The sequence below is a fragment of the Melopsittacus undulatus genome, chromosome 1, assembly GCF_012275295.1.
Source record: "Melopsittacus undulatus isolate bMelUnd1 chromosome 1, bMelUnd1.mat.Z, whole genome shotgun sequence".
Lineage (NCBI taxonomy): Eukaryota > Metazoa > Chordata > Aves > Psittaciformes > Psittaculidae > Melopsittacus > Melopsittacus undulatus.
In genome coordinates, this window is record NC_047527.1 from 75223156 (window position 1) to 75251136 (window position 27981).

The window sequence follows — 27981 nt, forward strand, 5'->3', positions numbered from 1 at the left end:
TACCCAGAACTGATTTATTTTCAACAATCATTTAACTTTAAATACAAAGGTTTTACAAAGTCTGCAATGATTTTTGGTATGCTAACTGTACCATTTTACACATTTTATAAAATGCAGGTTTAACATTTTATTCCAGAAAGCATTTTTCTTCTTCAACTTTTTCACGTTTTCACTTGTCAGTTAAAAGCCACAAGACTAGTGAAATCTTATAGTAACTTAAGGATCTATGATAGAATAAACAAATCATTCATCCAAACAGATACAAAAAGCATTTACAATTATACTCATGCCTGAAAGAATGTCAACATGCAAGCAATGGGAAGCCTAGGGAGACAATAGAAAATCCCATTTTATAAATTCCACATGAAGCATAATATTGGCTGTTTTCTCCACTGTAGCTCAGTATGCCATTTGCAAGATATATTTTACTTACAGGAAAACACAAATCCTTCCCACCTATTATGGTCTCTCTGATCACATCTTACTATTTCTCCTGCTCTAAGTATCGCTGTTTTAACTGTATGCTCCAGTCATTTGATTTTCATTGCTACCTTCACTCACCAGGTCTGTACTCTTCCCGGGCTGAGTTGATCTGTACTTCAGTTTCAGCAGAAATTTGCAGTTTTTGTGTTACTTCCTCGGCGGTCTTCTTAGTGTTACTCAATACAATTATTAGACTCCCATCATCTGCCAGAGAACCCTTAGTGCTTGTAAGTCGGAACAAGAGATTATCCTCTAGGTCTTTAATCCTCTTTTTGTTCATAGTCACATCTTCTATAAGATCTGTTCTTTCTTTCTCTAATTCCTGTTGGAATACACGATAATATTTGGGAAACAGAAGAATAATTGAAAATAAAAACAAAATAAAGCAAGGTATTTAGTTTTAAAATTACTTATCCTACTAAAACAGTGTAAAGTCGTTGGGAAAAGAATTTCTGTAGTATTTCTAATCGGTATTTCTGAACCTGCTACATAAGTATGCATTAACAGATCTTTTCAATAAATACTATGGAACATGTTCATATCATGCTCTAACAGAATTAGAAGTTCAGAATAGTGATTGTTTTTCTTCTTTCCATTTCAGATAAAGACAAATACAAGCACCTTTCCAGACACAGGATTTTATTTCACTCCATCTAATTTATTTCACATCTTCATTTATGCATTGTTTTCCAATCATCATATTGAAAAAAATATAGTATCAATAACAATGAGCATCCAGAGTCACCAAATCAAGCACCAAATATTTCAAGAAATACATCTAAAGATACTCCTCCATCAAATGGGGATAACTTCAGTCTCCCACTGAAATGCTTCATTGTCTAAGAAAAGAAAGGATGTAGAACTCACACTGAGTTGCTTCACTAGAAGTATTTAGTTTGTTACTTTTAGTTATACAAACTGTGTGGTTTATATATCTACTTTGTTTCCCAGCAGTCATATATGAAAGGTGAATACTTGTTAACAGCTTTTCAGAGTTTAGAGGCCTTTTAGCTCATTCTTATGCTACTCTTCAAATTAAACTTTAAAACTCACTGCAAATAAATCCCTCAGATATAAAACTACTCTGTTAAAACAATACAGAATGTTTTTATACAGTGGAGTACAAAGCAAGAAAGAGGGAGAGGATGGGTTAAGAGTCTTTCATAAGATAATATGCATCTGATGAATCAACAGTAAGCGAGCCAGTTGGTAGAAGTATTAGCTATGTCTACAGAAGCACTCCTTCACTGTTTACAAAGGAGTGGTAGACAGTTTTAACTAAGCTGGAAGCTGCATGTTCACTCCCCTTTTGCCAGTTCCACTTCAGGACTGCAGACAGGTTGTTACTATTTCAAAGAAACAGGGACAACACTAAGAAATATATGATAGCAGTGGAGGCATTAAGAACCTCAGACCTTAAAAGAATGTTAGCATACAATTAAATATATTGGTCATCATGTTGAGAAATCATTCTGAGCCAAATTAAATTTCATGTTTTCTAAGTTCAGTTTAAGAGGTTAAACATATTTTAGAGTGCAATGTATTTGAAAACCAGAAAGCTAAGTTTTCCTCACAAGAAGATCCTGAGAAACAAGTTGGAAACAGAATAACCAAACTAAAGCAAGTGAAATATCTTGAAACAAAAACCTTAGTGAAAATATGCATCTATTTAGCTTTTAAAATACTTTTGCAGATCAGGATGAGGACATAGTTGGAAGTTTTCTGCAGATCTTAAAAAATTTCCAGTCATAACATCAAGAATAAAAAATAATAAAAAAAAACCAAAAAACCAAAATTAAGCCAAGTTACAATAAACATAAATTCAAGATATTTGCACCAAACAGACTATTTCAAATCCAGCTTCATGGAATTCCTTACACAAGCTGTATTCATTTTACATGCTTTACGAAGAATACAAGATCTTGTAAATATTCATAAAATATATGTCCTGGTTTCAGCTGGGATAAAGTTATTTTTCTTCCTAGTTGCTACATAACTTTTATGATTCTATCCCAAAATTATTCACAAGTGCAAGAATTTGCATCTACTGTTTCTTACAAAACTTGAGCCTTTTTCCACCACAAATCTTGAAATATGAATGTGAAATTCACAAAGCCATAAACAGTTTTTCTATAACTCCACTACTAACCTGACATACCTGTTTGTACAACACTAAATAAGCAATTTCTTGTTAATTACATAACAGCCAATGCATCAAAACAATCATATCATAAAAACAGTCTAAGTTATACTATATTCAGACATAAATCAAGTCCCTTAAATCAAATTATTCCAAGAAATACAGTGGCATTAAATATATACAGATATACCAGCTACCGTTTGACGTTTTTTTGCTTAACTCACATCTTGCAGATTGTTTTAACATTCTGGTGGAAAAGAAGTCAGTACCAGTATTCTTATGAGTAATCAGTCAATTCTTTGAGATGTATGCCACACAGACTCTATCATTGGGCATACCAGACAATGCAAGAACAGAAACTTAAACTTTGCAGAAACTTTAAATGATGTGCTGTAAACCCTCCTGATTGAATAATCACAATAAAGAGATTCAGAAAGTCATCCTGTAATATGGGATTAGAGAGTAATAAATTGAAATTAAATTAAAACCTTCTATAGGTAAATATAAGACATATAGCCAGGAAAAAGGTACAATTAGTTATTTTACCTGTTTCTCTGTGAGAATGACTCTGCCCAAGAGTTGATTTTCTAGACCTTTCATGGTCACAGTAAAGTCAACGATGGATGTTCGAGCACTAATTTTAGGAGAGTAACCTGGATTTGGCAGTTTTGTAGTGATATAAAGTCTGAAGCCTTTCATAACATCTACTTCTTTATCACCAACCTTTACCTTAAGAAAAGTATTAAAAAGATGTCTTGACATATCAAGAACCAGTACACACTCTTTCAGGTGCTGCGTGTAGAAAACATAGGATACAATTTCTGTTCAAATGTGTAAAAATCCAGTGATAAATTCTATGTCTGATAAAAAGTATTTGTTGAAAATATCTATGGATCACTTTTAAATTACTCATTCACAGATAATTTTAGTCTTTAAAACTTAACATAAGCAAATTGATATGGAGTTCTGTAGATTAAATATATTTACTATTTGATATCTTAAACTCTACTTTTTTTAGTATTAGTATTAATCAGAATTAAATATTATTTTAATCTTTCAAAGTCATACTTATAGGAAGTTTTTTTGTTGAGGACAAGGGAGTTATGTCTGTTTCCACTTATTTGTTCATTTGTTCTATTTTTACCTTGTTGGCTGAACCTGTTTTAATGAAGTTTCTTTCCAAAACATTATCAAGTGCTGGGTCTAGCTCTTCTCCAACATCTTCTATCAAAAGAGGTCTTCCCAAGGAAAGGCTGTCTTCTAAGTGATTTCTAAAATACTTGTGATTCAAAGAAGTGATCTAAAAATACAGTTATGGATGTCTATATTATATTACGCCCAGTTACCAGGATTTTTATTTTATATTTAAAACTTATTTAATTTTATTTATATTACTGATAAAAACCATGATCCTATGGTTAGACTAGAATTGAGGCAAAGACTGTGAGCACAAGAAAAGACAGCATCAGACTGATGTTGTTGGAATACTGTCTTCCCTGTACAAGGGAACATTTGCAAAATTTGCAAAATGTTTAGCATGTGAAATCCATGCTCAGACAACACAAATTATCGATAATACTGATTAAAAGATGATAAAAATATGTTGTGCCTCTTCAGTTTCAAACATTTATATGAACTTGTATTAATCACTTATTTGGGGGGTTGTAATGCTTATTAGATTCTGTAAACATGCTTCAGCTCTTCCCAGACATTACCCATCAAGCCTATTTTTCCAAAGGCTTATATTTCATTAAAATAAATTCATTAAACAAATCAAGACATTAGAAATAACGAGCTTCAAATGTACATTTTCATATCTAGCCAAATCTCAAATCTAATAGATACCAAAATATATCTGAAATATCCTTTACATCCAACCCAGGCAATTTAAATAGAAAGCATTTGCTAAGAATTATTTAAATCACTGAACTATATTCTGTGGGCTAAGAGTTTCTATAGATTATGAAAGCACCAGCACTCCTGTTACCTGAAGTTCATTTCTGCCTTCTTTGTTCTTAATCCAAATTTTACCCTGTGCCTGTGGATCAATTAATAAAGGATAACGAGATGCTTTAGTGACAATGATTCCATTCTGTATGGATAAGTCATCATTTGGTAATCCTTGTAGGTTCCATTCACTGATAGTTGGCGCATCAGTCAACATTTCTATGAGGTTCAAATTGCTACTAAAGGGGATTTTCCGGCTTTTCATTTCCTTCTGCCAGTCATTTAATAGCAGGCTGCGGAACTCCTGGTTAAAAGGACCAGAATACGACAGAAAAGCTGTAGCCAAGAGTGCATCACCTTAAAGAGAAAAAATGAAAAAAAAAATTAATAAACATTACAACTTTGCCTATTCTATTAATGAATGAGCTGCTTCTTTCACTAGTTGTTGTATTGTTTGGCTTGTAATTGAAGAATGCAATTTGACCCACAAGACTGAACTGTCATCTCTTTCCCTAAGGCTCATTACATAGGAAGAAAATGCTACATTTCAGTAGATGTCATGTCTACTTCATGTTACTCTTTCTTTACAGTGCAACTGTAGTTATCAAGAGATGGGCATCTGGCAGCCAGGCAAGGTCAACCCAATACACACATAACATTATTCCAAGCAACAGATCCTGCGAAAGCAGGACATGGCAGAATAAACTTACTCATAAATTTCCAATTCCATCATTTCCATGCCCAATCACAAGAGCCAGCTTAAAACATATTTTGGGGGCAGAAAAAAACCTTTGCTTAGGACTATTAATTAAGAACAAATAAATTGCAATTATTACTACTACTAATAAGGAATTGTAATAGACAACATTATAGAGGTATTAAGCGTGACAAGTTTTAATCTGAAGCTGCCCCCCAAGTTTCATGACAAGTTTGGGTTTTTTTTTACCTCTGAAGTAACAATGCAGGATTCAAACTCAGTAAGGTACTGCACTGTTACAGGGTACTAATATTTTTTAGATTTTTTCAAGTTATCTATAAAAAAATTAAGTATATGTAGAATTATCCTGTAGTTCTAGCAAGTTAATAATACACATATACACCTTATACCATCAAATAAAATAAAAACTATATAATAAATACATATATATATAAGCATATATAAAATAGATATATAAATATATAAAATATATAAGCTTATATTAAAAAATATAACCTATACAATAATACATGCTTCTTACAGCATTTCAAGACAAAAGTCAGAAAAGAAATTTCAGTCCACATTAAAGGACAAGATAAATTTCATTTACTTGATCTAACTAATACATTATTTATTACAAAGTACTTTAGTTTCCAAGTTCATATTTACAAAATAAAAATTCACTTCTAGGAAAAAAAATTTTGATGATTATTAATAACTTCATTAAAAAATATTGATTTCTACATATAACTGTCACTGCCTGAATATCAGTCTCATCTATATGTATTCTCAGTTATAGACATTCTATTTTCACTTGCTAACATAACACTCTCTTTGTACTGCTATCTGCAAACATCAACACACATAAAACATCAGTGACCCAGGTACACACTGCATGTTATATATGTCAAGTTGAAGTCCATGCATAATATATGCAATTCCTGCATTTTATTTTTTTTAATATGAACTTACCCACTAGCCTCTTAGTTTGCATGGCAAACTCTTTACTCTGCTCTGTCCACCTCTCTTTTTCACCTGCTAAACCACTTATCAGACTTGAGGCAGTTTGCATTTTATGACGACAACGCTCAGCATCTTCAAGTAAAGTCTAAGGAAAACCATACACCAACAAAAATGGTTTACAGTTATTTATCTGATAGGCCAGAAAAACCTTTACATTTAATTAAACCAGTAGTTAAACAACAGCCTAAAATTATATTCTCTCTTATATCACTATGCAGATAAGGAAGGAAAAATGGGATGGAAAAAACACATCAGGACAGAATAGTAACATTTGTTATTAATGTGATTCAACTATCTGCTCTTAACTTTCATGTTGGCATACATGTTAAAAGATATGCAAACTCCCTAGTACTTATTAAGTCTCAGAAATTCTGCCCATAATTTCAAGCACATTATACACAGATAACATACATTAATGAAATTTGATGCTACAGTAGTAGGCACTACACAAATAATCTGAATAAAATACATATTAAGTAGGTAGAAGGGAGGGAGTGAAAGGATCAGAGATAAAAAAGAGAGATGGAATCCAAAGAGTCAGTATCCAAATAATATCTCTCTCTTATCCTCTATCCATCAACATCCTTTCCAAGAAATAATAGTGAAAAAGAGAGAATGCATTCAGTTTTCCTTAAAGTGGCAACTTCTTTTCTGTAAAGAGCAGTTAACCTGTTTTTCTCTCATCGCTTTTTCATACTCTGCCTGTACAATATCTAATTCTTCTTGCTTGGCACCCAGTTCTTCTTGAGCTTTCTGCAGATCCAGCATAGCGGTGGTTAGACGATTCTCCTGGATTGCTAGATTAGCCTATGAAACATACAAATGTAAGTGTATTCATACATACAATATCTCAAAACAGTTGATATAATGCATATCAAAGAGTTTTACTGTATGACATTTCAAAATCAAACTGCTCAATAGAGCCTTTATCATGCATTGGAAACCTTTTATTTGAATTTTACAACAAACTGACTTCTTACTGCAGGTAGCTGCAATCAAGCAGTTGGTCTAACATCAATTAGAAAAAGTAATTAGAAAAGCCTCTGGGAATACCAGCCATTCTCTATGTGACATAAAACGTTAGCCTGCAAAAGAGACTGGTACCATTAGAAGCCTGTTTGATTTCTCCAACCAATTTGCTTTGTCTAATGAAAAATAATACCTCTAACTACAAATCTTGCTACACTTTCAGTCATTCTTTATTCTGTGTTAAAGTCATGCTTGACCATGTTCTTCCTGACTTTCATTCTTGCCTTTTAACAACTATTAATGCTGGGGTTTTTTTAACAACACTGATAGACAGACTCCCTGTCTTCTTGTGAACTGAGTTCCAGAATATTAAAGGAACCAGATGTCGAGTTTTTGTCTAATTAAGTTAAAGCAACTGCAATAGTGAATTAACCTAAATAACAGCTGCCCCAGTCAGAAGACTCATAGAGGCATAAGACTGCACATTCTTTCATAATTTTGACAACTTACAAGTGGTAGCACATTTCAAATATATTTTACTGTAGACTTCTTATTGTCATGATAATAAATTCATACAGAGGTATACACCATTTAGAATAAGGCAGCTGATGTTTCCAGTAGATGAAATCCTCAAGTACACACAGGTGGGGAAAAGGAGCAAAGGGAGGTTGTATGTCTCCCATTGATTAACAGACTTACCTTTAAAGGTAATACTTCTTTGTTGATTGAAAAAAATACAGCCATAGCTTTGGTCCATGAGCAAAGGCCAGCAACATTCCCACATACTCTCTTGGCTGTCTCAATGTTGTAGTCCACCATTTCAAAATAAGGGCTCAAAAGTTCTACCACTTCTTCATTGATTGTGTCCTTTGGAAATTGCTGAAAAAGAAATTATCCAAAATATAGTGGTATGCTACTTAAAATTACATTTTTCTTAAAAGATTGAGTAAGTAGATATCTTCAAAAAGAAAAAAAAAAGAAAAAAAGCTTAGCTCTGATTCATAAACATACATTCTACAAGACAGTCCTTTCCAAGGGCAAGACAGCTATCTTCTACTTAAATTACCTTAACTCATTATTGGAATGTTTCAGTTTTAAGAACTATTTGGATTCTTTCCTTAGAAAAGTATTTTTTCTATTTTCATTCCTGAAAGCTCTTCATTTTCTCTCTCAACTTCATTTTGATGGTAAAATATGCATTATAATTTTGCTCTTTAAAGATTTATTTACAAGGTATAATGAAAGGCCATCACTGACAAATTCAAAAAAATAGTTCCCTGAAGCAGAAATAGATTTATTTATGCACAAGCAATGAAATGCCGAAGCCTTTCAGTAAATTAAAAATCCTTAAGAGTGGATGCAATGTGAATGTTACAATAAATGGCATTTATGGCACTACCAAACATACAAAGTTGGCCAAGCCTGCCATCTGTAATTTCCTGCAGGACAAGAGACAGATTAAACAAACTCAGAAATCAGAGGTAATAACATCCAATGGGCCAGGACAAGATAGGAATTATTCTGAGTAAATTAATCATAATATTATTAGTTTAAATTCTGAGCAGGTATTTACTCAACAGTTACTCTTCCTGTTTCTCTAGATGCATGCTATGGAGACGAAATTCCAAAATTTTTAAAAAATCTGATTTCGTATATCCTGATAATCAACTACACTTTTGCAAGCAACTGCACACATTGCAATGTTGAAACTTTATGGACAGTTAGGTATCAGAAAAAAAGATGTTTTCTATCAGCTTTAATGAAACAGATAAGTAATGGCTATTCAAACCAAATGCTTAAAGCTTTGAATCATTTGTCACTGAAAGTAATTTCATTGCCTTACTTAGGAGAAACTATAATTGATTTACGACCTGACTTTGCCAGAAGGATTCAAGTTTATTTCATTATGACATACTTCTTTCTAACCCCTTAACATTTCAGATCTGTTGTATGCTTGACTCCCCTTGTACATTTATCCTTCTGTGAACACCAGTAAAAAAACTATCACCTATTTCCTAGTATGCCCATGGCAGGGGGGTTGGAACTAGATGATCTTAAGGTCCTTTCCAACCCTAACTATTCTATGATTCTATGATTAAGAAAATATCAAAAAGTTTGCACAAGCACCTGTAGGTTCTGTAAGAAGTTCCCTGCTGTCATCAGTTTCAAAGATTCTTGCCATGATGGGATAGTACAACATTTTTCCCGATTAATTTTCACATTGTTCACTTTCCGCTGGAAGAGCAGTAACACACAGTCCATGATACTCATAATGAGATGAGGAGGTCGACCCAGTGTGCGGACAGTAGCAATATCTGAAGGTTTTATTGTCTGTTATTTAAAAACAAAGAATAGCAATAATTGCTTTACCTTTTAATAACACATAGACACAATCTCACCAACTGTATTAATTCATTGGAGAAGAAAAAATATATATTCATATTATTTTTTATTAAAACAATGGCAATTGGTGAAGGGCAGGACTGGTTCTATAACTTGGATTAGCAGCTTTGTTTATTCACAGGCAGTTTAATCAGCCTGCATACAATAATGGCAAACAGTAAGAAAGTAGGCTATTGCAGGTGCTATGACACCATGCTTCAAGTCTAGCACATGCCTCCCTGAGAATTCATAAAGGAAAGTTATTATTAGTTGTATCTATATTTCAAGAAAGGGACTGTAAATTATTGCAGATCGTCTTGATCACCTTCCTTCTGCCTGCCTTTTGTTTCCCTTCAGTGTTTTGCTGCTCGCTGGGTTCAGTGTGGACCTGATAATTCAGCAGATCTGTGTGGAAACTTTAACCCATGTTACATTGTGACCTTTTGGAAGCTGAGGTGCATTTAATGTGTTATTTTTTAATGCAGGGTAAAGTGCAACTAGTTTTATTGAACTTTAGCCATTCTTACTCACACTTTAAAAAACTAATCTCTCTATACGTGTAAAAACACTTGTAAGCAGTTCTGTACCTACCTCTCTCATAATGTCACATGTAGTAGTCCTGAAATATGTAAAAATTAAGTGAAATAACCAACCACAAGTTTTCTTAGTCTGGAGAGTGACCTTTATATTTATGAAATATTTTAATAGATATTTGTCTACACTGCAAACAGAATTCCATTACAGGAATCCCTAGCTGGAAATTTATAAATCTGTAATTATCACAATTTCATTTTTTGAAAGATGCAGTCCTTCACAGTCTCATAGAGATACTTTTCTCACTTAAAGGAATTTCTGAATGAATGAATGCATGTTGAGAATATAGATATGTATGCTGATAGGCTTGCTTTTATGATAATTTTCCCCTTTAGGCACAGACAAAGCAATTTATTATAGCAAATGCACAAGTTTCAATACTAAGCCAAATAATGCTAGTGGAGCTTTTCATTAAAATCAGATTTTCTTTTCTTAGAATCCTAAATTTCAAGAAGAGCAGTACAGTTTTGGTTCATAACTTTAGCCAAAACCAGAAAGCCAGCTGTAATAAGATGCAGGACAGTACATTGGTAATTTTTTCACACCTGAGACATTGCCCAGTTAGCATTGCTTGTTTATGCATTTGCCAGAATGCTTGTCCACCTTTGGGGTTTTTGTTGGAGAGGTGAGGAGGGAGGGGGTATGTTTCTCCTGTAGCTAAATAGCAGGAATTTATGATCCAGACCTGCTCTCTTATACCACTTTTATCAGCTGTCATATCATCAGCTTTCATTTAGACACTTCCCCTCTGCCCTTCAAGAATCATGGCAGGCAGAGCTGTTAAGCACCTCTCCCTCAAAGTGAAGTCATACATTCAGCCGATCTGTGAAAACTTACTTATACTAGATTTTGAAGACTTTGCTTTGAAGAAACATCACAATGGTCTTTATCTATTACAATTTTTGGCAGCCCCTCAAGCGCAAGGGAAAACCTGGCAATAAATATACATAACCACTTTTGAGGTTTTTCTGTCCCTCAGTCTTTTGTGGAGGTACCAGCTTCCTTCTAACTGCTTAGTCAGCTGAGCAGACATAAAAAAATAGTATGCAAGATAAAAAAAAAGAATCTTTTTTCATCACTAATGATGCATCATGTAAAGATGTGGGTAGAGCATTACAACTCTCTTTAAAAGCTTTACAAAAAGAATATGTTGAAAGAACATGAAGTCCCATGATGAACACTAGAAATCTGAGTAATGCCACAACACATAAGAAAAAAAGAAATTTTTTTTTTAAGATGGCAGAGAAGAGTGGATCAGAACATTTATTCAAAATGCAATTCAGTGATGAAAACATAAAACAGGAGGTTAGATTTGGATGGAAGAACAACTGTTTGTATATGGAAGGCACTTCACTCATTGAACACAAGTTGTTTTATAATGCTACCATCTGTTACTGGTCTAACGACCTGCAGCACAACATATATCAACTATAGTTTCAAATGAAAATTAAAACTCGCCCTTTTCGGAAAAAAATGTCTATTTCAGACTTGATACTCAGGTGGAATAAGAAAAACAAAACTGAACCTAAAAAGCTTCAAAACATGTATATTTATTTGCTTATATTTTCTGTCAACTGGTGAGTTATGCAACCTTATATTTGTTTTCAAAGAAATCCATCTTCTTAGCAGTAAAATAATGTTATACATGGTCTGAGGACTAACCTGTAACGCTGCTTCTGCCTCTTCCAAAGCAGGCTTAGCAGCTTCCAGCTTCTCTTCAGCAATGGCTTTGTCAACTGAGATACTGTCTACAATAGCTTGAGCTTTGTCTTTCACTTTCTGAATTTCACCCTTTACCTTCTCAGCAGCCTGTGCTTTTACAGTAACTTCTTTCAATACCTAAAACGTGAGAAAACCCACATGCCAAATATTAAAAAATAACAGTTGGAAGAATGTATTAATTTCTGTTGTAAAATTTCATCTGTTGAATTCCAGAACCAGAAAACTCAAACAAGATTTCTTTTGTCCTTATTTTAAGTTTCTAAGATACGTTTTTTCCAACACTTAACTTTCTTTTACTTGCTTAGTTTTTCAAAATAGAATAAATAAAAAGGGGGAAAAAATCAAACAACAATACACTTTGAAGACTGCACATACCATGTCAGCCTTTACATTGGCAATTTGAAGTTCCTTTTCTTTTACCTCCAGCTCCCTGCTTAGAGCAGCCACTGACTCAGAGGCCTCTTTCAATTTTTCCAATCCAGTATTCACTCTGGAGTTGAAAAGTAAAATAAGAAGCATGTAATTCCCTATGTAATTTAACCTCCACTTTTCAAATTATACTATGAATAGAATAAATCAAATCAAGCAAAGATCACTTTAAAAGATGTTTTACACCAAAAATTAAACTTAGACAGTAACTTTCACACAAGTGTCTATGTCTTCAGAATCAGAAAGTGAACAATAAAGATTAATACAAAAAGCATCTGTGCCTTGAAATTTTACCCACTTTAGCTCAAATAATATGCTTTTATTATTGCATAAAAATCCCATATGTTGGCTCTATATATGTCATCATCCCTGCTGAGCTCCAACCTGATACTCAAGGGACTGAATGATACAGCAGAAAGCATTTTCTGCATACTAGAATGCTGAGAAATATCTAAAAATCACTATTTTATGTTTGAGAATTATATTGAATAGGCTAATAGAATCAAAATACTGAAATTGAGAACAACCGAGAAAAACAGAAAAATAGCATAAGAAAACAGATACTTTTCTCATTCAGCCTAAATTACCCCTTCAGGAGTCCTTTTTGTCTATCAGAAAGTAAGTCTTTACTTAGGACATTTCAGACAAGTTTAAGCGGGTTATACAGAGGTTGATATTGCAAAGACTAAGCAGCACTTGGACAACTAAGTAAATACAGGAGAAGAGAGTAACACCTGCCAAAGCAATTCAGACTAAGCAACTAAGGTTAAGTGAAACAAGTTGACACACATGAACTAAACTAGTACATTTGAGGCATCAAAAGGTAGAAAGCAAGATATTCAAAACTGAGAAGACAGTTTTTCTTAACAGTGTTGCCAAATGATACACTAAATGTTAATTTTACATTCTATTTTAGTATTTCTGACATGAAGATAAATCTGCAACTAGACTTCATTAGTTTAACAAAGCATCTGAAAAGGGGAAAGAATATATCAAAACCACTTTAATGATCTACAGCATTGAGCTCAGCAGCCTCAACTGGGCTCTATGATCACAAAACCAAAAATGCCAAGGGTATTATTTAAACATTCATATCAGGAGGATAAAACTCCTGATACAAAAAAAAATGTTACTCTCTGGTACAGTAAAAGCTACTGTGAATACATTATGAAATTATATGTAAATGTTTTCTTTTACTCATGAAAAATACATGGAAATAATTTATATTCACCTTTTTCCCCACCACCTTTCTTTTTCACAAATCACTACCTTTTTAACCTGTCCACACATAAAGTCTTTAACTTATATACCAAGAGCAACTATAATGTTTGCTCGAGTTACAACTTTACATCTTTTTAGGAAATAAAAAACCAAATCCTTTTACTGTGCAAAGAGACAAGCCATGCACTGAAATTAAGTGTATCAGAATATGCCTATCTGGGGAAGAAAACTATCGAAAACCGGTAGTAAACTGAGCAGTTTACCTGTTCGCTAATGTATGCACTTCAGCATGCTTTTCTTTGTATGTGGCTTTATATCCCTGAATAAAGGACAGGTAGGATTTAGGAGTCACATGTGTAGAACGTCTGTATCTTTGAAAGTAGTCAGAACACTTGTCTGCCACTCCGTCCTGGAATGAGCCCATACACTGCACAATTTCCCTCTTTATATCAGCAGTGCAGTCCATACCAAATGAGGATAGGAAATGCTCAGATACTGAAGAAAGAAAAACATAAATGTAAATAAATATTCAGGAAAACCTCTTAGCTCATAAACAAGGCAATATAAAACACATCAGCATGTATTATGTCAGCTTTCACCAAGCTTAGGAAACTCCAATCACCTTTATTCCCCCACTGTCAGATTCCTAACATTATTCCACATTCTCAGTAAAAGTATAGACAAGGATCTGGCACTCTCTCACCTCCAGAGTGTTTAACTACTTTCTCTCTCTCAATCCACTTAACTGCTATCTACCAGGGAGTGGATGATCACAGCCTTCTTCTGTATGCATGATCACAGGCACAGGCACTAATAAACTCTTTCATTAGTAAAAGTTTGCAACCTTTACTAATGCCTTTAAGCCATCTTCCAGAGCACTTTTTCTTCAAACTGTGTTTGAAGCCTTACTTCTGTTAGAAATATTTCAACAGCCTAATACAGCAAGATCTGAAGAAGAAAAGAATCTATAGCAAATTTTAGAACCAAATAAATTTCTTCTGCTGTGTGCTGGCAATTTAAACACGTTCATGACCACAGATCAGAGAAATAAGTATCTGCAAAGACAAAACCTACACATACCTTCCACTAGAGCATCCTTCGGCCATTGACTGAACCAATCTATAGTGCATCCAGAAATAAGAGCAGGGAACTTCAGAGCTCTATTACGGAATTTTTCACCTACTGGTGAAAAGCAAAGAACCACATGAAGGTTCTGACGAACTCTGGTCATGAAGTAGTCATAAAGAACGTCACTGGTTGGAGGTTTACGTGTATGTTCCTTTCTGAAGACAGGTATGAGGTCACTAATGATCTCATCTACTTCATCATGTGCAAATAAATTTGACACCTTTGAGAAAGAGGAAGATTTTTTTTCATGCTTTATGAGATGATAGAAAATAAAGTATATAGCATAAGGTTCATTTAACATATAGCATTTCAGGAAAGTACATACATTTCAGACACTGAAGCTATCAGGGCACTCCCCAAGCCCTTAACCAAGAACTTTGACTGAATTGATTCCATCAAAAAATACTGAAATCTAACTTGCTCTAAATGTAAAACCCACTATCCTGAGTGAAAAAAGCATCCAAACAAGCAAACAAAACAGTCCCAAAACAAAAAACAAGGGGTAACAGGTTGAAACGGGTTGAAACAGCAGAGGTTTAGACTTGATATAAGGAAGAAATTCTTTACTGTTAGGGTGGTGAAGTGCTGGAATGGGTTGCTCAGGGAGATTGTGAATGCTCCATCCCTGGCAGTGTTCAAGGCCAGGTTGGATGAAGCCTTGGGTGATATGGTTTAGTGTGAGGTGTCCCTGCCCATGGTAGGGGTTTGGAACTAGATGATCTTAAGGTCCTTTCCAACTAACTATTCTGTGATTCTATTCTATGATTCTAAGAATCCATATACAATGGTTTTGCTTTCTTCTAATAACTCACCGAAATCCCTCTGAAACACACTCCTGACATAATAAATAAATAAACAAATAGAAATTGTTAAAGCCATCCCATCCCTTCTGGACATATATTTACCATACAGAACTTGATTGTATACTAATGAAATATTTAACTTAACAGGCAATATTATTTTTTAAAACTATTTTCATGTCACTAACAACTTGTCAACACTTTTAAAAGGGTCTGAATTTGACAATTTCTCTGTATAGAATGATGATGTTCATTCTTAGTTTTACAATAGCTTTGTCTCACTCTAACCTAATATAATTCATCAAGTCCCCTTTTTATAATAATTTAATGATGAAAAGCACTTGTGTTTTAAGATTTGTCTGTCCCTTGAGATATGAAAGAATATTCAAATAAATTTGGTTACTTTACTTCAGAATTATAAAATTTTAAAAGCAGAAAAATTACCACAAGAAGGCATCTTACCTCTCCTGATGATAAAACATTGTTCAGGTATTCCAAGAAAGATTCATCTTTGATCTCATTGTCTGTAAAAAGAAAACAGATGCCTTTGCCTTGTAGTCCTGCTGTTCTGTACAAGAGTTTCAGATCTTCCATCAAGTTTAAAGTATTGTACGATCTATAAAAAAGGAAAGCTTTACTAACACTCATTCCTTTCAAAACGGGTTTCCAGTTACAAGAAAAAGAACAGGCAAATTTAAGTAAAAAACAATATCTTGGAATGTAGGGTAAAATGGTGCCAAAGTCTGGGAATTTTAATTTAGCCACCAAAAAAGCCAAAACCAAAAACAAAAAAAACTCCCCAAATCTGAAGTTTTATCATGTTATTTATTTCTCCTTTGCTTGAAAAAATGAAAGCACAGGTATTGTCTCACAGGATTCTGTCAACTGCTGGGTGCATTAAGATACTTTAGATTTTATTGACTGATTAAAAAACTCAAACTAGTTTGCCTTTTGGTGAAAGTCATCAGTTTTAAAACAAGGAAAGATGCAGCAGCGAAGATAAAAGAGAGACTAAAAAAAAAGCATTAAAAATATTAGACAAGGTGTGGTGGGTTGACTTTGGTGTCTGCATAGCTGTTTCTCTCATGTATTCTCATTCCCTTCTTCCAGCTGCTGTTCCTCAGCAGGTTTGTTTTCTCTTTCTTGACTATGTCACCCCAGAGGCACTACCACCATCACTGATAGGCTCAGCCTTGGCCAACAGTTCGTCCATCTTGGAGCCAGCTGGCATTGGCTCTATTAGACACAGGGAAAGTTTTTGACAGCTTATCACAGAATCCACCCCTGTAGATGGGCTGCTACCAAAACCTTGCCACGCAAAACCAATCCACATTGTTATCCTGAAAGATCTCTCTGGCTGCATAAAGGACTGCAATAAAAGCTGAGGTTTCTAGGATGCCCACTGGGAATTAAAACAGAGAAGTGGTTGCATGCAACTTCATTAAGAGTTGCTTGTGTAACCACAATGATCTCATGGATGACCTGAAATATCAAAACCTGCTTTGCAGCTGCTCATTACTAGAAAGGAGCTCAGGAAATAAATACAACTGATTTACAATATTTATTTTGATAATTAAGATGATATTTTTTATGCATTTCCACAAAGATGCCACAATCACCAAGATAAGGTCCCATACATGAGCTTGTAAATAAGACATTTCCAATTCAAAGACACCATTAAAATTAGAAATAGACACAGAAAAGACACAAATATTCTATGCACTTTTGTTTCAGCTGCAGGGAGAAATAATGATTGGAAGAGTTATTCGTTTAATTATTGAAAATTAGACAAAAATACTAACCTGAAAAAACATACTCGAAGTTAGAGTCAGCACTATGACTATTATCTACTTTGGTGAACTAAAGGAAACCATTTAAAATCTTACAAGTATTGTCTTCTATCAACTCTATCAACTATTATCAACTCACCAATTAACAGAGGGAAAATAAAACACCTATCCAAAAAGGATTCAAAATTTTTCCCAGAGGGATTTTGGCACAAGTGATTAGATGTGTTTCAGATAAAGTTAGAAAACTACAGAGTAAACTCCTATCAATCAGATGGAATTCTGATCACACTTCTACACTTGCTTGTTGACCCTGGAGAACTACACCTTGAGAACTTCAAGTAGCTTGCAATGCAGGATTATGTTTTGTCAGAATCTTTGATGAGTCTTTCCTAAAATCATGTTTACTCAAATCTTTACTCAGTCTATTGTTTATGGTAGCTTCTTGAATTCATCTGGTGCACACATGAGATTTACAAGCTTTCAGGTGAAAGGATTCCCCAGATCTTTTGTGGACTTGATTTTTTTCATGGGTTTTATATAGATCCTCTGGCAACTTGAAGTAGAAAGCTACACACCAATATTTCACACTCTAGTGGTTTCATAAGTCTTTGTGAACAATATAGAACAATTTATTGTTGCTTCTTTTGTGAACTGTACTGTAATCTCTCCTGAAGTCATTCTTATTTCTCAACAAGATCCTCACCAGAAGGCATTCCTGCATGTGAATCTACAATTTCTGCTGCAGCCAACACTGCTGCAAAAGAACTAAAAAAAAATTAGCTTCTCTACAATGACACTGTATTTGAGCATCAAAAATATTTTCTGCACATTAACTTGTCCTACAGACACCTTGGGAGGCACCCATCCTAAAATATTCAGAGGAGTTACAATTTATTTTTTATATCATTCATAAATTATTCTGCAAGAAACTACATTTGGTTGAACAATATTAAATAAAGCAAGATACACTTGGCAAGATTGCCAAAATACTGACATATAAATGAGATCTACCAAATTAATGGGCAGAGATGAGGATTTCACCTCCTCACACAGGTGTTATTTCAAATATTAAAAGATAAACTCATAAAGGCATTATGGATAGATGCCATCTACAACTAATTTCAGTACAGTTTAGTGTACTGTGTAAAAAGACATAAAGATAACTCGACACTGTGAGTAATCCTTCTCATTCTGTGAAAGAGACAAGACAGTTTATTATTCCAAAGATGGTAATAGCTCAGACTTAATGTATAAAATCACAGAATTATAGAACAGTTCTATAATTTTAAATCAAGCAAAGTTAATAGGTCTCTAAGGATTTTCACATCTTTCCACTCTAGGCAACATTGTTCAGTCTGTGTTAGCTTGTTCTTTCTCCCATTGCAGAGACTGGAAGCCTGTTTTATTTTTAGGAAGAATTTAAACACAAAGTACTTATCTACTTACATATTGATTAATGCTCACCTTGTTAACATTATCTGGAATGTATCATAGCCAGCTATGAAAGATGCCAATCTTGTCAAGCTCTGTTTTCCTGATCCACCAACTCCAACTAAAAGAGCATTTCCACGAGGAGTGCGAATCACCCGAGAAATCTGTGTAAGATCAGTCATTTATTGCTACAATGTGTAAAACTTGCTCACCGAAAAATCCTGTGCTACTGCAGTAATGTGTTTATATTAGAAATGTAGAACAAATTAAATTTTCAAGGTTTAATTAAGGGAATCTATATTATTATTAATATACTCTCTGGATATTTCCACTTTGCAATATTTTCTGTAAACCTTTCAATAGTTTAGCAACCACTTGATACAATCCCTGTGAACTTTCGATTAACAGTGGAATTATGTCTTACACTTCCACAAAGCACACATAAATCTCAACAATGATATGTTAGTGATGTGCTGTCATAGCATGACACATTATAAAAATTGGAAGGAAATAATTTTCCGAACACCATACTCTCTTAACAGATTTAGTAAGACTCATTTCTCCAGACCCCTTCATTGTGACCAGAAAGACAAGCTGTCCCAGGCATGTTAAATTCAGGACAAACAGTCTCGCGTATTCTCTCCAGCAGGTAATAATACTGCCTTTATAATCAAACTCCTTAAGCTTCCAGTTTTCTTGATTATAAAAAAGCACAATATCAGTGTGAATATTTGATAACAGCAGAACATCCCCCAGGTATGTCTCCCTTTCTTTTCCATTTCATTCTTTCTTTTAAAGGAAAAAGCAGCAGTTACTTCCTGCTCCACATTTCAATTTAGAGCAGTGCAGTGTAAACAAAAAGACCCTTTGCAATTCAGAGCAAAAAAAAATTTCAGTGCTGTGAACTGCACGAAGCACTTGTGCCACTGTCAATAGCAAAAACAATGCCAAGAAATCTGGAAACAGCTAGATGTTGTTACCTGATATTGAGAAAATATGCCTTTAAGCACAGGAGACAAACTTGCTCCATACCACATCAGTTGCACATGGACAGGTACTCATACAGAAAAACCTACATTAATTTCCAGAACAGCATGGAGCCACTTGACCCTCAAATGCAAGGTAATACCAACCAGCTGGTTAGCAGCTGGTCTCTTCTGCACAAGTAATGACACAGAGTATTGGCTCCTGTTCTCTTTGTTATCTTGAACATCTGATGCTCCCAGAGTTACATCACGCTAATAAGCAGCCTGGGATACTTATTTAGTTGCCTTTCCTCTAATGTACTTTTTTCAAGCTCGTAAAAAATTGAGAGATGCCAATTTCTGCACTTGTAAACCCATATATTTTATGTATTGAGGGGAATGTACTAGTCATTTTTCATAAGTTAATGTTTTATAAGCAAAAATAAAAACAAGTATGAAGCTTTAAGCATACTAAGTATTTAATCAGAGAAAGAAAATAGATTTGCACAGCACCCTTGGAATATTGCTGATCACTTCAATTATGGCTATTAGATGTTGCCAAGCAGAGTAAATAGGAAGGTTTTGCTTATTCTCTGAGTAAGATATTTCTTAGCTTTAAAAATTTTCCTAAAGAAATCTATAGGAGAACATGATCCAGTCTGGAGAGAAGACCTTCAAGGAAAGGGACTAATTTTGTGAGATTACAAGTATCTATAACCAAAATTTTGAAAACTGAAGATACAATGTGTTTGTCAACTATAATTAAATTTTATTTGCTTTGATATTTATTATATTGTTAGGAAGGTACAATTCAATATTTTTAAATCATTAATTATATTTATGATTTTTAATAATTTATGAAATTTAAGATTTTAATAATTTATTATAAGCAGTACAGCTAAGAAAACTGGAGCTGTTTGGCCTGAAGAAGAGAAGGCTGTGTGGAGACATTAGAGCAGCCTTCCAACATATGCAGGGGCCTACAATGATGCCGGAGAGGACATCTTCATCAGGAACTTTAGTGACAGGACAAGGAGTAATGGGTTTAAACTTCAACAGGGAAGTTCAGATTAGATATAAGGAAGTTCTTTACTGTAAAGATGGTGATGCACTGAAACAGGTTACCTAAAGAAGTGGCTACATCCTTGGCAGTGTTGAGGTCAGGTTGAACAGAGCCTTGGACGACATAGTCTAGTGTGAGCCCAAGGCAGAGGGGCTGGAACTAGAAGATCTTTAAGGTCCCTTCTAACTCAGACCATTCTATGATTCTATGATGACGTCATGGTGTAACTGAGAAATAATAATTATTAAAGAAAAAAAACTTCTCTTTTGTATGAAGCCTATTCTGTGTTGGCAATCATATCAAGCTGTGCTGTGCTAAAAATTATGGTCAGCTCCAATCTACATTCAAAGGAATTTTAAAGTAAGTAAACACACGGGCTATTTACAAAGGAAATTTGGACTACTTTTATACCTTTATTTATACTCAGCTGTGCCTACTCTTTCAAAAGCAACCAATTGTTTCTAAACTGAATTTCATTTAATTCATTCCAAAAAGAGAAAGGGCTCTCAGAAGAATTAGCAGGAAGAAAAGTTGAAATAGTGTTAGAATATTGAAGACCATGATCTCATCAGACATAAAATATAGTTATAAAAGAATAGTTCCATCAAGTACATTTTCAGAAAAGATGAGTTTTAGTTAGAGTGACAGACAAAATATTTACTAGCAATACATAACTTGCTTCAGTTTTAGAAGGAATTTGCCTCAATTTGTACATACCTCCACTCATAGGTAATGAGAGCAAGTGAACAACAACAACAAATGGCAATCTAGTAAGTCTGTACCTTGACTAAATGAATCATAGCATCCTCAAAGAAAACCATGTCCATTCCAGCACCACGGACATTCCCATTGTACGCTTGCAAAAACTTATTTAAACGATTCCGCAGCTGATGAAAGGAATAAATTGGCTCATATACTCTGGGAATATCTAAATTAACTTCTTCTGATTTTTCACCTAAAACAAAAAACAGGTAATAAAATCTTAGCAGTTTAAATGATTAACAAAGGCTCAATGTGGAAATGAGAAGTGAAAGTAATTAAAATTCTCTTTAATCACCCAGAAGCAGGATTATTATATGTAACAATACATATTAAATGTATATATGAGATTGCTGCCTATACCCTGCCTACAAGGAATGGCAAGTTCAGCTGATTAATTCTCAGAGACAAAACCAGAAGAAAATTAGGAGCCTTCTTTCCCTACATCTGAAATTTCAATGATGAAAAAATGAAATTAACTTAAATGCTAGAAGCAAATGTAGACCCAGAGAATCAACGTAAGTAAATACTGCAATTAAAAAAAGTTTGTGAGGGAAAAACACTCTAAGTTGATTAAATAATTTCACTAGTGGAAAAAACAAACAAACAAAAAAAAACTACCAAAATGAATGATTACCTAAAAAAACACTAAAAACAAAAAAAAAATTGTATATTCACTGTGAAAAGGCATACGTTTGTTTCAGCAAATTATCTGAAAGCAACAAGGAGCTTTTAAATCCTCACCACCCAAAGGAAATGATCTCCTCTTTCCATTCATAAGCATTAATCATATTTAAAGGACACCACTGAGAAGAGCCCAGCTCTGTCTTTCTTTGTCCTCTCCTTTTGAATTTATATATATTGAGAAGATCTCTCTAAGCCTTCTCTTCTGCAGACCTAACAGTCCCAGCTTTCTCAGCCTTTCTTCATTCAAGAGTCCTTAGTCATGTTTTCAGCTCCTCATTGGACTGTCTCCAGTGTGTCCCTGTCTGTCTTGTACTGGGGGGCACCGACCTGGACACAGCACTCCAAGTATGGCCTCGCCAGTGCTGATTAAAAGGTAAGGATCGTTTCCCTCGACCTGCTGGAAACATTCTAATGTAGCCCAGGATGCCACTAACCTTTTTTTCCCTCCAGAGGCACATCATTATCTTATGTTCAACATGGTGCCCACCAGCACCCCCAGGGCCTTTTCTACAAAATTGCTTTCCAGGTGGGTGAACACCAGTATATACTGGTGCATGGGATTTACACCTCCCACTGTTGAACCTTACAAGATTCTTGTAAAGGTCCCTCTGGACAGCAGCACAACCTCTGACATATCATTAATTCCTTGTCCCAGTTTTGTGTCATCTGGGATCTTGCTGAGTGTATGCTCTGCTCCATTATCCAGATCAATAATGAAGGTGCTGAAGATGACTGGACTTGATATTAACCCCTGGGGTACACTACAGGTTTCTGGTCTTCTGTTAGAATTTCTTCTAGTCTCTGGTCTCAGCCACTCAGCCAATTTTCAATCCATCTCACTGCTTATACAGCCCATGTATCACCAGCAAATAACTGACAGACTTCACTGGAGCAGTGCCACAAGCAGACATCATGGTGGTTTTTGATTGGTTGATTGGTTTGTTTTTCCACAAAAAATTAGTAGATGCGGTACAATTTCTCTTTTATTTACATACAAATAGCTCCATTATTTTGAAGACTTCATGATCTATATGATGCAGGATTTATTATCCAGTTATGAGTTACCATAGGTCAGTCATTACTAAAAATCAGCTTAGCTAAGCCTCCTCTTAGTTATCAAATAAATATAATTAATTATATCAAATTATTGATATTTGATATTTATTAATATATCAAATAAATAATCGCAGTATTATTTGTAACTGATGGAATTAAAATAAATCCTTCCAATAAAATAAATATTTCCTTAATTCTTAGTAAGGAATTAGAAGTGGTCTAAAAAGAACCCCAAACCAACCAACCAAGAAAAAAAAAACAACCCACCACCGAAACCTCACACTTTTATATAAATGGGGCTTTTTTTCCTATAGAACAACCAAACTTCTCAATATAAATTGGTTGTTAATTATCACTCAGCTGTCCTTGGCATTGTGTTCTGTGTATGCCTGAAGTCACCTTAATTTTAGAATTCTACAGTTCTGTATTGTTTCTGCATATATGAACACCCTTTTAGATTTAGATTAAATAACATTAACCAACTTCTTATTTTAACCTGCAAAAAAAACTGGTTGAAGAAAATGAGTATTCCAGGAGGAAGTAAGTTTCTTACAAGTTGAATAAGACACTTAAACAACTCACTACTGAAGGGGAACTATTAAGGAATACAGCAAAGAGTTAAATTGTGGTGATGTTTTTATAGTCTCAAGATACATAATCACAAGCATTAAATAACAATGGCAAAACTGATAAAAACCAGCTTTGAACACTTTGATGGTTTAAAGAACACTAGCACAACTAAATTTCTGTGAAGCTAAGATCTATAAGTTGATGTTTGAGGTACTTAATTCCAAGTCTTTGTGTATTTATCTCAGGGACAAATATGTTATTACTGTACAACCCAGAGACGGAGTATATGTAAACATATCGCTGACTTGAGCAGAGGGTTATTGGAAATTGATGTCAGATGTAACTTTTTAAATATTTAGGAGCTCAGAAATCCAGTTCCCCTTCTTACACTTCTATCATAACAGGCAATACTAAATTCCATTAAAAGGACAATTAAAATAAAATAACTCTTTTCACTAATAGCCAAAACAGAAAGGGCTTCTCAAGGCTCTGACAAACATATTGAGGACAAAACATACCCTTTCTAAATGCGGGTTAGATAAAGTTTCATGCTAAATGGCACATTACACTGCAGCTACATTTAAAGTGTAAACAAGAAGCGAGTTAATTGGAAAAATACATGCTTCTTTTAGCGCTTACTTTTCATTTCAAAACAATGGTCTCCAGTACTGTCGAATGGATTTAAGGATCTATTTTACTACTTTCTCACACCAATTTGTTTTTTGCTTCTCTTTTATTCCTTCCAATCAAACATTTCCTGTCCTTTACTCTCCTTTGTCATTGCCTTCTGACTACTGCAATTATCGAAGATATTTAAATAGCTTTTGATCACATACCAACCTTTTATTGCCTCCACTATCCACCATTACAGTGACATGAATATCCATAATTGAATCATCCAATATTAATGATCTTCCCCAGAACCTAAAAAAATGTTTTCTGTTCTTTTTCATCGAGTAACAAATATTCCCAGGTCATTTAGCAAGGTTAATGACACAGTGTTTTCATTTGAAAGACACAAATACATTGCTGTAAGCCATATGGGTAATTCAAAAGGTTTTAGTAACATTCAGGAGATTCTGAGATAATACTCATTTGTTATGAAATCGTGCATCAAGTATTCCCTAAATACTGGATTAGCCCAGAACCAGTACTCTTTTACCTGGTTTCCAGAGGATAGTGGTTAGAGTGTTATTCTTTATCTAGTACTGCAACCCTATCACTTCAAGTAATTCATAACACACTCTTTCATAATTTTAGAATAACTTAGACTTTTGCTCGCTATTTGACAGTTCTTTCTACCTACCACATTGATGGAAATGAAAGAAAGGCTCTCTGATACAGGTAACCTGGATATAAATATGGACTTAAGAATCCCATTAATATAAAGATGTGCCACAGGTGGTAACAAACTACCTTCAAAGTCACTGGACAGAACAACCACCCTTAATGCATAAACTTACTAGGCATTTTTTAAGACATATTTCTATTAGTGTCTATTTTATCATATCCCCTTCCCTACTCTTGCCATCTCCACTGTTACCAGAGCCCAACTTTACCAGCTCTTTCAGGGGCATCCCTTAAGAAGTCAACAAAGAATGCATCAATGTCAGAATCCAGCAACGCTTTTGATTCTTCAAACTCTTCCTCAAGAAGTTTTACCACAGCTGCATGAAACCAATTTACATCTTCCAAAGTTGTAAAACGATCAGCAAGAACACATTTGCATTCATGCTTCCACAGTTTTATCAGCACCTGTACATATATATAAGAAAAAATTCAATCTGACATTTTTATTTATTTTAAAATCATCCTAATGCTAGAAAAGAAACTGTAGTATGTTGGGGTTTATGAAGGAGAGATGCTTTGAGCTATCCATTCTGACCAACAGTATTTTAAGCTTACTTTCAGGTACTGTGCAAGAAGTCTTACTCTAGCATTCTGAACTGGAATGTATTTACCAAATTAAGATTTTTCTTCCCTAGCCTTAAGACCATACCTATACTTGTTAACATATATTTATGCACTTATCAACCACTTTTTTTAGCTTGTCATTAAGTAGAAGGTGGGTGGAAATAATAGCATCATGACATGAATAATTTCATCCCAAACATAGATGTCAGTCCCAATAGTATATCCTAAGCACTTACAGAGGAGGGAAAAAAAAGGAATAGGTGCTCATATTATTCTATCTCCAAATATACCTTTACAGTCCTTCAGTTTGGTCAGAGAAAGAAGAAGGAAAACCTGACAGGTTCTGAATCCTGGCAGCACAGGTTTTGATCCTGCACTATGACTACACAGTAGTAGAAAAATTTCCAAGTACTCTTTGAAGGCCTCTTGTTTAAACCTACAGCACTTTGTACAAATGACACATCCTATGTCAAGTCTCAGAACTAATATGTAAATTTATACAATTAAATTTTGAGCAATTGTTTTTTATACTCGTAATGGAATTAATTTAGAATTTATACACATAATTGTCATGCTGAATATTTTTAGCTTTGGAAATTAAAATAAATTCTAAAATACAAATTTTAGATGTAATAGAATTCAGGACCTTATTCAACAACAAGGGAAGTCCATTAAACATTAAGTGATTATATAACCCAAATGTATAACTAATTTTCCATCATTACCATAAATGTGGCTTTTCCAACACTTTGTGTTTCAGTGCTGAAAACACTAAATGACTCTTCCTTAAAACAATTAAAAGAGAAAGGATGTATAAAATGTTGAGCTTTTCTGGAAGAAAGGTGGATTATAAAAAAAAATAAAATAAAAAAAGAGGAATAACTATGGCTCATTACTACTAGTTCCTTTTAAACAGCTACTAGGCAGTGATTGAAAGCCTCAAGACACTAGTGGAGAGAGAGGAACTTTTAATCAATATATACACATTTCATTATTTTAAAATAAGTTCAGTGCTTCTGTTTTTTCAAAACAACTGGAATTTATCAGCGTTCCAGAGTCTGAGGATTCTAGGTTGAGAGAGAGCTGAGACACAATGGAGAAAAAACAACTGTTTAATTACAATAGGAAAAGATAGGGAAGAAGAGCCAAGCAAAGGGTAAAAGAAACAGCGGTGGATATTTTTGGTGAATGTTTATCTTACCAACCCATAAGACCATGTGATGATGATCAGGAAACCAGCTCTAAGTGACATCATTGCAGTGAGAGGTAGCAGGCTCAGCCTCAGCGGGTGTCCCCGTGGAGGCAACATTGACCTTGGTGGTATGAGGATCTGCCTGCCCACATTGCATGAGGCTCAAGCTTTTATGCTAGCTAAAGGGCACACTCGTTCCATTGCAGGGGGCCAGCCTACATCAGAAGGAGTAGTCAGCTATACAAAAAGGGCCTCTGGGGGTAAGAACTTTTGAGGGATTTTCAGGGAAGAGCCATCACAGACCATTATCTCATGTGCTTTGCAACTGGTATGAGACTCCCTTTTGCTAACAGCTGTGTTAACTCCCTTGTTTTCAAGGTTATGTTCCCATAACCTGTGCCAAACAGTACTTTTCTATTTTCGTGTGTTTCACTATGGACCTATATCTAGTGTCACTGACATAGTCAGTAATAGAATGAGCAGAGAGAGGCAAACTCTCTTTTGTCAAAAGATGCGTTTTTTTTGTTGTATTTATGAAACACAGTTGTTTCAGTTGCCACTGTAAAAGTTGAACTAAAACACTTCACCTCAAAACAAGCTGAAAAACTTTTTAATGAGAAATGCCAAGAAGATGACTCTCCACCCTCTTTGCTACACTAATTACACACTAATTATAACAAAACCACTCATGTGCTGAACTTACCTTCGGTTCATTGATCACTTCTGATGTAGTATTCAGCATTCCTTGCCAAATCCTTGAGAGGTCTCGAAGGTTGAAGATGTAATGGAACTTGGCTGGCGTGGGCAGCATTTTTAGCTTGGTAATCTGCCACAGCCTGCGTGTCAGTGGAACCAATTTGGCTACTGTTTCATTCACATCTGCTGAAAATCCCCGCTCACTGCAATAATGCCCTTGTCCAATTACACCTGTGGGGGAAAAAATTGCCAATTGAAAGATTAGTGCACATTAGTGAAAAAACAAAAGCAACAATCTTCGTAAATTACTTTTTCACTTTTAA

At 34.5% G+C, this 27981-nt stretch overlaps 1 protein-coding gene across 2 annotated transcripts in view; it reads right to left on the reverse strand.

Annotated features, from left to right (window-relative positions):
- The window catches only part of DNAH5 (dynein axonemal heavy chain 5), a 110988-nt gene that overhangs the window by 16610 nt on the left and 66397 nt on the right, over positions 1–27981 (reverse strand). For both annotated transcript variants that reach the window (XM_005153361.4, XM_031052856.2), the window contains exons 50-66: positions 27666–27889; positions 25416–25611; positions 21567–21739; positions 18790–18920; positions 15998–16151; positions 14688–14955; positions 13871–14102; positions 12333–12447; positions 11898–12074; positions 9387–9590; positions 7959–8138; positions 6960–7097; positions 6240–6375; positions 4611–4927; positions 3768–3923; positions 3170–3352; positions 562–805 (exon numbers count right to left, since the gene is read on the reverse strand). In XM_005153361.4, the coding sequence (XP_005153418.2) occupies positions 562–805; positions 3170–3352; positions 3768–3923; positions 4611–4927; positions 6240–6375; positions 6960–7097; positions 7959–8138; positions 9387–9590; positions 11898–12074; positions 12333–12447; positions 13871–14102; positions 14688–14955; positions 15998–16151; positions 18790–18920; positions 21567–21739; positions 25416–25611; positions 27666–27889 (3228 nt within the window). The remainder of the gene's footprint in view (positions 1–561; positions 806–3169; positions 3353–3767; positions 3924–4610; positions 4928–6239; positions 6376–6959; positions 7098–7958; positions 8139–9386; positions 9591–11897; positions 12075–12332; positions 12448–13870; positions 14103–14687; positions 14956–15997; positions 16152–18789; positions 18921–21566; positions 21740–25415; positions 25612–27665; positions 27890–27981) is intronic.